At 31.2% G+C, this 12,132-nt stretch overlaps 1 protein-coding gene across 1 annotated transcript; it reads left to right on the top strand.

Annotated features, from left to right (window-relative positions):
* Positions 1-6,696: 6,696 nt before the first annotated feature.
* Positions 6,697-8,381, top strand: LOC130798151 (peroxidase 27-like). The gene is made up of 4 exons (XM_057661034.1): positions 6,697-6,978; positions 7,262-7,453; positions 7,537-7,702; positions 7,781-8,381. The coding sequence occupies exons 1-4, from the start codon at positions 6,760-6,762 to the stop codon at positions 8,194-8,196; spliced, it is 993 nt and encodes a 330-aa protein (XP_057517017.1). The 5' UTR covers positions 6,697-6,759; the 3' UTR covers positions 8,197-8,381.
* The last annotated feature ends 3,751 nt before the right edge of the window (positions 8,382-12,132 follow it).

Here is a 12,132-nt window from a genome sequence, read left to right on the forward strand (position 1 = left end):
GTTTCAATATGGGAGTCATTCTATTTGGAATGAATTCTTCTAGGAGTTATCCCTCTGGGAAGTATTCTATCAGGGAGTTTTCCTTTGGGAGGAATTACTTTCCTCAAACTATTCTTTCTTTGCAATCTCCATTTTAAAGTTTTTTTATGCCAATAATTCCCTGTAAAAAGCATTTTTCATAAGGTAACCTTGTGGCAACTTATCATGTTTGGCAGTAATCTTTTAGGAGAAATTTTCCTCTAAAAAGTACCTTACTTAGATACCTTTTCTAGAAGGTTTTCCTCCATAGATGGAATCTCTTTATGAAAATCATTCTTTTTAGAATAAACCTCACTATGACGTAACCCCCAAAAGCATTTTAGGACGTATTACTAGAGAGTAATACTCTCTTGCTTGACCCTCACTAAAAGGAATTCCCCTTAATTTAGATATTTTTGGATGTAAGTTGTTCAAGATATTGATTCATTCCCTTAAACATGACTATAATGATCCTCTACACTAGAAAATTCTACACATGAACTTGTTGTAATATCTGGATTCACGTGAACTTGTTGGCTTCGCTAAGGGTTTATCCCAGCACAAAAACAAGTACAAAACCTCGACCATCCATGCATAGGAAGCCGGCTCCTCCAATCATAGGGTTCTACGCTCTTATTCTTTTCCTCGCAACTTCCAAGTTCATTACTTCTCTTTAGAGGGTTTAGAAAGATATTGGACCAATTTTTGGAAGGAGAAAGGACCTTGTTGGAGGTTAATTCTTGACTTAACATATATTAATATCACATTTGTTTGTAATTTGTTGATTTAATTCAAAAGAATTTAAGAACTAAATAATTGTGTTTCTATTGTATCATTTTTTGAAAAATTGTGTCCAACATTTGAGATATATTACTAATAAGTGTATTATTTATGTTTTAATTAACAGTGTTTGAAGAGATCCAAATGATTGAAGAACGACAAGTTGAGTTACTACAATCTCAACAAACGAGTGCATCAACTCCAAATAATGTGAGCCTAAACCCAAACAAGTTGTTCAACATCCCATTCATCCACCAAAGCGTGCTAAAACTGGTATAAGAAAAGGTAGAATTCTTTTAGCTGGAGGTCGAAGGCGAACTAGGACCGTTTGATGTCGAAAGTTCTTAACTTTCTACGCTTTCCTCCCCCCACACTGGTCATGCGATTTATGAGCTTAATTATGGTCAAATGTGGTTGAAGATCTTCGAATGAACCTACAAAACGAACAAAGGTTACTAACCTGAAGGAGACACCCGGGAAAGCCCCTCCGATGCTTAAGTCAAAACGAGGTTGAATATATCAAATATGACAACGGAATTACTTAGAGAGAATTTGGGAGAAAAACTTACTTCATTAGGATAATTTGTGAGTATTTATAGTCGTTGGCTCCGTACTGATATCGAAACTGACTGAATATGCTTTCGATCTGATATTGATGAAACAGACTGCTATATAACCAGAAATTGGGCTTTGAATAAAACATGGACTACGCGTTGACTAAATATAAGGCCCAATTAAAATTGGGGCCTTGGACCCAAAACAACTGAAGAATTTAACTCCTAAGATTAAGGTTCAACATGATCCGATTGTTGAGTGAAAATGTTGAGCTCTATTTTTACTCAGCCGCATACATGCTTGAGATTGATTCAAAAATCATTTCTTACGAACTGAGTATGGTTGAGCCCATGAAGCCTATGAAGCACAAAAAGATAAATGTGAAACTACAAAAAGACAAAATTATTGCGGGAAATCTCCTATAATTAAGAGTGATATTCCTACGCGACCAAAAAAGCGCAACCCATTTCTTCCTACTTAAAAAACCAACTACACGTTTTAAATCAATCTATATGATGCCCGTTTTAAAGCTTAAAAGAATAAATATTTGAATACTTAAATTGTCAATTCTTATTATTACCCTCAACAAAGGTCTAACCCATAATGCTTTTAATTTATTAATTATATATATATATATATATATATATATATATATATATATATATATATATATATATATATATATATATATATATATATGTATATATATATATGTATATATATATATATATATATATATATATATATATATGTATATATATATATATATATATATATGTATATATATATATATATATATATATATATATATATATATATATATATATATATATATATATATATATATATATGTATATATATATATATATATATGTATATATATATATATATATATATATATATATATATATGTGTGTGTGTGTGTGTGTGTGTTTGTGTGTGTGTGTGTGTGTGTGTGTACGCGCGTGTGTATGTATGTATTTCTCTGTAATTAAAAATTCAAGATATAAATATAATAATAATTTTAGATATATATTACTTTGTAGTAATTTTTATATTGTTTGTTCTATATGAAGTTTATAAAGTAATGTCGTGTTTTTATAATTATTATAATAATATTATTTTGCAATGATTTTAGTTTGTTACCAAAGGAATTTGAGTTTGTTGAGAAAAATGATGCAAGTAGTTTGCAACTAAATAGTCATTGCAAAAACTAGCAATATCAATTATTAGCTAAATTTTTTCCTAACAATAGAGTCGCTGTAAAAAATATATTATCATGTAATGCACCAAGTAAATTATTATTGTAAGTGAAAAATAAATTTTTAACAACAATAATTTGTTTTGCCAATAACATAATGTTTTGGCAACAACTTTTCTAGTGATTTCCTATAAGAAGATTTCATCCTGAGGGATTAGCCTTCCAGAGAAGGCATCTAGGTTAGGTATTTTAGAGGGATTGTTCACCTTGAAGATAACTCCCAATTCCCAAAAATAAGTTCTCACAAGATTCCCTTATGATAAATGCTTTTTAGGTGGAATTGTTCACATTAGAAAAATTTTTAATGCAGATTACTGCAAACATAATAGTTTGGGAGGTCAATTCCTCCTAAAGGAAAGCTCCTTGACAAAATAATTCCAAGAATAATACCTCCCAAAAGAATCACTTCAAAAGAGAATAACCCCCATTAATTGGAACATTTTTAAGACACGGTTATTTCAAAAGAGCTTGTTTCCAAAAGGAGACTTGTCCCCAAGACACGTTCCAAGACTCCAAGGTTTCCTGAAGGGAGAATATGCTAGCACCATTGTAGACGGATTAGTTCCCATAACAATGACAACAAGCCATACCTTAGACCAATCTAGGTATTACATTTAGGAAATATTCTAAAATTTCATCAAGCATCTAACGTATGATGCATGGATGTAATGGAACAATGATGCTACATTTTGATGCACACTAAAATGAACGGAGCGAAAGCTACTTTTCAAACAAAAGTAATTAGCTTACTCATTTTGGGCAACAAGAGCTTCCATGTATTCGATGACCTACTTTACCTCTAATAAGGGAAGGCCATATCAGTAGAAAATTGACTTTAAGGTCTAAGCTAAGTAAAATATTGTTGGAAAAATGTACTACGTAACAACTGGCACTAAAATATAGGAAGGAATTTCCTAGCATTTAGGGTTTGTAGAGCTCCCAAATAATCTACCACTATATATTCTCTCTGACTTGTGCAAAAATACGAAATTAATCCTAGTGCAAAAACAATCTTTGCACTAACTCAATTTATTTTGTCGGGTGCTTAGTAAAAACTAAAATAATAATAATAATAACAATATACTAAAACTAATACTAATTAAAAGAAACATAGTATACTAATAAGACTACTAATACTATGCTAATTATACGATTAAAACTATACTAATAGACGCAAGGTAAAATCACCTAGAATAATCCAATTTTTTTTATTTTCCTATAATAATTCCAACTTATTGATTAACTATGAATATTCTCAACTTTAGGGAGTATTTTCCTAGAGTAAACCCTATAATTAGATGACTTGCAATAACAAGTTTTATATTTTTTTTAAAAAAAGATAAATTAAAAAAATGTCAAAATAATATAAAAAAGTGTTTTTTTTCTGTTTTTTTTATTTTTCACAATATTTAATGTAAATTTAAAAATTCTTTAATTTTAAATTAATTTTCAGACTTCTTTTTTGGTAAATTACCTACTTTAGCAGGTCATTTATTTATCCGAGTTTACTCTAGGCAAAATCCTCCTAAAGTTGGAATTATTCATGGTTAATAAAAAGATGGAATTGTTTTAGAAAAATCATGAAAACATTGAATTATTGTATGTAATTTTCCTAGATCCAATATAATATTTTTAAGTTTAATATTATTAATGTTTTTAATTTCTACTAGTATGTGTATTATAACAACTGACTGAAAAATCACTACAATAATAAAACCATTTTGCGACAAAGCAAAAATTGTGTTTAACGACAAAGCGCTTTGTTGGTAGTTTTTTTTTTGCTAAAAAAATATTTTGTCACCAAAATTATCGCTAGCCTTAACAAAAACAAATACATGTTGCCCAATTTGTCGCTAGTCAATTTCGCGGTTTTAAAAAAAAAATGAATATCAATCTTTTATTAATATTAAAAAATAATAGTAATTGTTTTGGTTGTGAAACGAGGAAGTGTAAGACACTCTTAATACTGGAGGTGGAAGCGTTGTCGGGAGCAGCAATTCGCGAAACGAAACAGACCTGAATTCCTGCAACACAACACGTTAGCCTTGCCCGGGGATGATCTCCCGGAAAACCCCTCCGACGCTCAAGTTAGAACGGAGATCCAAGATTAATGAATGAATGATGAGATGAAGAATGCAGAAATGTGAGTGTGAGGATGGAAGTTGCTTTGTATTTTTTGTGGACTAGTGAGGAGGGTTGAAAGAATTAGATAAAGGCTTCTTATCTGATGATCCTCCCTTACTGCTGGTTGTCTCCATTTATAATGGTGGAAAGGAATCATGATGGTGAGGAGTAATGGTTAGTTTCATAAGGAAAGTTAGGGTTTTTGGGAAGTTATTAGCCCATGGGCCAAGTAAGGAGGTTGGGGATTACTAAAAAGCCCCTTGACCGAAAGTCAAGGTCAACTAATGAAGGTCAAAGGATATTTTAGTAATGTGATGTTACTTATTAAATAAATTAATAATAGAATAAATATTACCATAACAATAATAATTATTACTATTATTATTTAACAATAATAAAAAATATTCAATTATTTTTGTAAATAATACTCAAAAACTATACATAAAAAAGGTAAATGACATTCCTAATATCCCGCATAAGGCAAGGTCAGGGTGAGGATTTTCTTTTTCCTGAAAGATGCGGACAAATCATACATGTTTCCACAAGAGGAGAGTAAAGAGAGATGCGCGCAGTCAAGAAACCTCCCAATTGATATCTACACCCAGTAAGGGTTGAACCTCGAACCTTCTAATCCACATGTAGATGCACATAATAAAAGATTCCAAAAAAAACACCCACGAAAATGAACAAAATGAGACAAAAGGTTTAGCTATGAAGTTTTTGTCGCTAAACTTGTCTAATTTGTCGCTTAAGTCTAAATTTAAAAACCTAATAAAAGTTTAAAATCCGAATTAAAGTTTAGCGTCAAAAGGTTTATCGTCTAATTTTTTGCTAAAATTAGACTTAAGCGAAACTCATACCCATAAAGGAGAGCGCGACCAAATGAGTCCCCCGACTCGAGAAAGATAAAGAGACGTATCTACACGGGAAAGAAATTAAATGCCTATAAATAAGATAAATAAGTAGAACCAACTACAAAATAAAAAGAAAACAATAATACTAATAATAAAAAGAATTAATATACTAAATACATCGTTCATAAATATCGCTACACAAACGGTTAAATCGAGAAATGTTTCATTAAAAATTAACAAATATTTGTTTGCATAATTTTTAAGGAAGATTCATATAAATTAAAAATATTCAATGACATATGTTTAGCAAGTATATATAGAATATGAAATCATTTTTATTTATTGATAAAAAGTTAATAGTAATGATTGAACAAAGATATTTCGTGTATTCATATAGAAAGTTAATCTAATTCAATACTCCTCTCTTACTTAAAGTTATTCATACAAGGAATGTTCATGTGAATTAAAAGAATCTTTTTAATAATAAGTATACAATTTTATTGAATAATAAATTCAATGGAAAAAGTGAAGACCATAAGCATTAAAAAGTATTATAATAAACTTAGTGAAATAATATAACGACCCCAAATACTATTCAAAAAGTATTTTAATAAAGTTTGTGAAAAACGGGTAGAGGTCATAAGTAATATAAAAATGTTAAAATAAAGTTGGTAGAATACATATGTGACCATTAACATTAAAAAAATATTAAAATGAGGATAAACAAGGTTAATTATGTTCAAAATTTATGACATAAATAGAAAGAGTTTTTGGAGAAACAATAAATAAAATATAACACAAAATTCAAAAAAGAACGATCAACTTGATAAGATGATTCCAAAATATAGTTTTCCTTTTTATTGACTTAGAAAGATTACATGGTATTTCCCACAAATAAGAATGATTCAAGTCATCATTTACATATTCATACAATAATGTCAAACTGGAAAAACAATCAACCATTTAGCTAATAATGTCAAACTTCATTCAATAATCCTTGACCAGCATGCCTTCTATTGAAATCAATTAATTATTGACTTCATTATCCAGTCAGACCAGAGTTCAACTATAAAACCACAAACATTCTACTCACAAATTACAACACTTCCATTACATTACATTTCTATTTACTCAAACAAAAAACAAAAAATTACAAGAACTTTTACAATGACAACTAAGATATTTCAAAAGTTATTCTCATTCTTTTTGTTGCTTGCCATGATATCTGCCATGGCGAACGCTGAAGAATTGTCTTTAGATTATTATAAGTACTCGTGTCCTGGTGTCGAGGACATTGCTAAAAGGATTACTGAGCAATATATTTCTAATGTTCCCGGCTTTGCTCCCGGTTTGCTTAGAATGGTCTTTCATGACTGTTTTGTTAGGGTATATCTATTATTATTCCCTCTACTATAATACTTTCTTTATCATTTACTAACATTATAATTTATTCGATGCTAGTGTATTACTTAAAAGTTTTCCCAAACAACTTTAACTACCTATATTATTTCAAGTTTTCTCGTGTAATTTTCATAATTACAAAACAATATTAAAAACAAAAAAACTGCAAATTTACCGAATAAAATATTATATTCCTATATCATGTTTAGGTTTAAGTATTCAAGACATTTTTGACTTACTCTAAATTTAAAATGTTGTAATTTTATAGGGGTGTGACGCTTCTGTATTAATAGATCCAACAGAGTCCAACAACCAAACGGAGAAGACAGCTCTTCCCAACGTGACACTTAGGGGGTACGAAGTCATTAATGCAATCAAGTCCGCTCTAGAAAAACAATGTCCTGGTGTTGTTTCTTGTGCTGATATATTAGCTTTATCATCTCGAGATGCCATCCGAACGGTAAAAAACATTTCATGCATGATGGTATATGAATATGTCTTCTTAATTAACATGCATTATCGTTATTTAATTACATGTTACAGATAAATGGACCTTTTTGGGAAGTTCCTCTTGGTAGAAAGGATGGAAAAATCTCATTGGCTTCAGATGCAGATACTCTTTTACCATCTCCATTTTTCAACTTCTCAAGTCTTAAAGAAAACTTCGCATCATTGGGCCTAACTACAAAAGATTTGGTAGTCTTATTAGGTAAGTTTCAATTTCACTACAACATTCTTATTATATTTGAAAGTCAGCCACTATAAAATTTTCATTGCGATTTTGTAGGTTCTCACACCATTGGACAAGGTCACTGCTTCGTCTTTCAAAGCCGACTATACAATTTCTCGGGACGAGGCGACACAGATCCTTCATTGTCTCCTAGTTATGCTGCATTCTTAAAGACTAAATGCACGCCAAATCCAAATGACACCCAATCAGTTGTTCCATTGGATAGGATTACACCAAGAGTTTTTGATGAAAATTACTACGTTATGGTAAGCCAAAATAAAGGGCTATTCCATTCTGATGCTGCTCTTTTGACTAATGCTGAGACTAAGAGCTACATCTACCAGCAAATTAAAACTAAGAGATCAACTTTTGCTCAAGATTTTAGTGCATCTATGTCGAAGATGATTAAACTTGGGGTACTTACTGGTAATCAAGGTGAAGTTAGGAAGACATGTGGTGTTGTCAATGCCTAAACTATGCTCTGGTTTTCGTCCCTCTCATTTGTGAACAAACAAACAAAATTGTTATTGGCAAACTTACAAAGACACAAAGTTTATATTTTGTTAGTAAATTTTTTTAATTTTATTGAAATAGAAATTAATATAATTGTTCATGTCACCTATGTAAAAATCTTAAAAATAATATTTAAAAAAATTAATTAACTATTGTTATTGATTGGCAATGGCAATGAGAAGAATACTAATCGACATTTACTACAACTATAACAACTCATATAACACAACAATAATTAACAACGAACTGGCAAGAATTAACAAATCATTTCCAAATCCAACCCTAATTCTCATACATCCAAAATAACAAATCTAACTTAGGCTCATAATAAAAATCCATGTATTACAGTAAAGTTTAACAAATGTAACTTGGATTAAGAAAAAAAGGAGTATCAAAAAGAATGTTATTGAATTTGGAAAAAAATTGCTTACAAGATTTTTTTTGAATCATTGAAATTGCTACCAAATCAAAATCAAACCATATTAGATAAAAAAAAAAAAAAAAGAAATCAAAGAAGATGATGTTTGGTGAAGATTTTACTATTCAATTGTAACTAATTATTTAGTAATCTAAGTAACTAATATATACGTATTTGCCACTAAAGAGAGGGAAAGAGGAAGGAAAAAAAGAGTCCTTTTTTGTATTTTTAGTTTTAAAATAAAATTATGGCACTCAATTATAACATGACATGTGACTTTCCAATTAAATGAGATAGAGTAACATGTTACTCTAGGTAGCTATAACCTGGTAGCTTTTTCATTTCAAATAGGAAGTAAAGGTTGGACCTTTATAGAATAAACGTGAGGTTAGTTCTTTATTTGCAGACGAGCTAAAGGTTGACCTTTTAAAAGCAATTTTCCCTTTTTATTGGTGAATAGAAAATTTTATTACCAAGATCTAATTAAAATACAAACTTCAAGGGGAGTGCCTCGAATCATCTAGGATGGAACCAAGCTCAAACCCTAAAACCGATTCCAAGATTATACAATAAACAAAACCTAAACATGAATTATAAGAGACAAAGACAATATGGCTCAACTTAACTACATAGTTTATCAATCCAGCTTTTATGATCAGCACTACATCTAGCAATGCAATGTTAAGCAAACTTCCTATTTAACGCATGCTGCGATCTTCTGACGAGTAAGTATTATCCCCTTCCATACAGCTTGATTCCTTGCAAACCATATCCAGTAAATGATTGAACAGAAGCAAGCAAACCAGATCTTCCTTCTCACCATTGATCCCCTGATGTTGTGGATTTGTGAGAACACCTCATGAATATTACTATGAGGAATCTTCAACCCAGCCCACGCCATAAATGATGCATAACATACAACACTGAAGGAGAAATTTTAGAAAAGGTAATCATTAGTATAACACCCCGAGATTTTAATGATGTAATTAATTAATATTATAATAATCGTTAGATATTTTATAATTACATTAAATTATTTTTAGTTAATTTTTAATATATTACTTTCATACACGAATTTAAATGTCCACAAGGTTATATAAAAAAATAGAGTTGCGATTACAAAAATAAGGATCGTTTGAATTAAAATTATTACTTTATTTTTTTTGTGAGCACATTAAAGTTGAGTCTTTTAGTTAGGCCTTACAAGGAGGTCAATGAAAAATAAATCAATAAATAAGTAAACAAATATATAGATAAGTGAATAAATAAATATATAGAATAAAGTGGTGACTTAGGGTTTGAGGTGAGACACTACCTCATTTTCAAACACAAAAACAAATCAGCTGACCTTATTCTCTTCTCCTTCACGGCTGTATCCTCACCACAACCCAAACCAACAGCTGCCGCTTCCACCATGGCTACCAGCAGCAGCCACGTTGTGGTTGTGCCCACGGTAGCAGCAGGCATCCTGCACCACCACTGGCGCCTTTGGGCTGCGCCTGTATCACCACACCACCATACCAACTCCGTCCCTCTTCATTTTTCCGCTTACTTCACCTTAGTAAGCCATAACTCCCCTAAATGATTGATTTCTTGTTGTTTTAATTAGAATCTACCAAGTTTATGAGTTTTGGGTTGATTATGTATTAATTTTATTGAATTTTATTGTGGGTAATAATTAAATATGTTATCTTCGAACAATGAACTAACTAGGGTTTAATTTAGGGATGAAATTTTGATGGTGTGTGGTCTTATGTTATATGTTGGTTGTATGATGATTGATGGGAATATTTTCATAAATTGTTTTAAGGCTTAGTTGTTTTAGTTATGATTATGATATATTTAGTTGGTAAGGACTTTTATTATAGTTGACTAAAGAAATGGTTTTGGTTGCTAGTTGGAAGTAATAGTTGATAATTGTTGTGAATTACAAGTACTCTTAGTAGGCCGTTATTGAAGTTATAAATGCATAATTTTAGTAAAACCAAGAGCATAATGTCAACTTATCGTTGATGGTTGCTAAAGTTAGTTGTCATGTTGTTTTGATTATATTCTAGCTTTGGAGAATGTAACAAATGATATCGCGATTCGATAACTGTAAGATTTGCCTTATCGTTATATTAGTTTTATATTAAAATTGTAAAGCTTAGTTGTGATTAGTTGTTTTTGGGTAACGCGAACTGATAGACTCAAAACTAGTTGATGAAAAGGAATAATACACATATACTTTTGCTTTTATATTGATGAAGAGGCTTATGTTGTGTTGAATTAATGATTTTTAACTTGTATTGAATGAGTTGTTTGCGTGCTAGAGTAATAGAAAACTCATGTCGAATGGGTGATAGCGGTTACTTTGGTATTTAGTTGATATGACAAAGTAGTTTAAGGGGACTTATTAGTTCTACTCCTAACTATATATGTTCCCATTTCATAAGAGGAAGGTAGAACTTTAATTGGGTGATCTTTGTGACTTTTGATTGTGCAGTACCAGCTTACAGGTACATACACGTAGTAATTAATTATCATATTCATCGTTTCAAGGTATTATCAATAATTCATGATTATATGCATCGTGTTAGAATTATGGAGTGCCAGAAAGTAAACTATGCTATCGATTAGTCATAATAGTGGTATAGGCAAGTAGAATGAAAATATGAAGAGACTATGAGAATAAAATTCTAAATAGTAGAGAACGCACTATGATTGTTTGTGGTATCGAAGTGATCCCCTAGTTATTGAGCCTTGATTAGGATAAGTTGGTGTGACTCAATTGGATTATCTCTGGTTGATTTAGTAGTCCCCTAGGTGAGATCCGATGTGATTATCGTACGAGGGGTATGAGCATACTTTTCTAATTGGGCGCCGGGTGGCTGATATCGCCCCTTGATCGAGGTGTTACCATACGACCATACGGGCCTTGCAAACTTCAATATGGTGGCCTCTTCACTAGATTAGTACCCCAGTGTGTTAGTTTTTCCCGAAGGTAGGACCTAAGAGGGTCAGCTGGAGGGGGTATGAGCTCATACTTTGTCATGGGCGCCGCGTGGCCAATAACGCCCTTAGTCGTGTCACTATGCCATGAATAGAGAAAAGATCCACTACTTTTGAATATACTTCAAAGGATTAGAAGTTGAAGAGAAATCATGGGTAAATATAAGTGTTTTGTCAGATGAGTAAATTCATTATTGTTGTGCTATGTCGTCGTCTATTCCCTTGTTCTATGATTTTAATTGTTATAATTTCATTGATTACTAACGTGTATGTGTTTGTTGTTGTTTATTCATGACTCTCTATGATGTTCCTGCTATGATACATTTGACTATGGTTATTATGTTGAGCAGCAGGAGGATCATAATTTGACATAACAGGTATATCGCTTCTTTTGCATTGCATTGGGGGAAAGAGTGGAGTACGATTGTAGAAATTGTTATACAAGTTACCTAATGCTTACTAGCTCTTACATTACTTGTAAAGTTTT

The sequence above is a fragment of the Amaranthus tricolor genome, chromosome 13 (genome assembly GCF_026212465.1).
Source record: "Amaranthus tricolor cultivar Red isolate AtriRed21 chromosome 13, ASM2621246v1, whole genome shotgun sequence".
Lineage (NCBI taxonomy): Eukaryota > Viridiplantae > Streptophyta > Magnoliopsida > Caryophyllales > Amaranthaceae > Amaranthus > Amaranthus tricolor.

Bases quoted from the DNA above. Each gene is read 5' to 3' on its own strand.
- LOC130798151 (XM_057661034.1), top strand. From the start codon at position 6,760: ATGACAACTAAGATATTTCAAAAGTTATTCTCATTCTTTTTGTTGCTT. The intron at 7,454-7,536 runs GTAAAAAACATT...TACATGTTACAG, and splicing joins CTCGAGATGCCATCCGAACG to ATAAATGGACCTTTTTGGGA. The intron at 7,703-7,780 runs GTAAGTTTCAAT...GCGATTTTGTAG, and splicing joins AGATTTGGTAGTCTTATTAG to GTTCTCACACCATTGGACAA.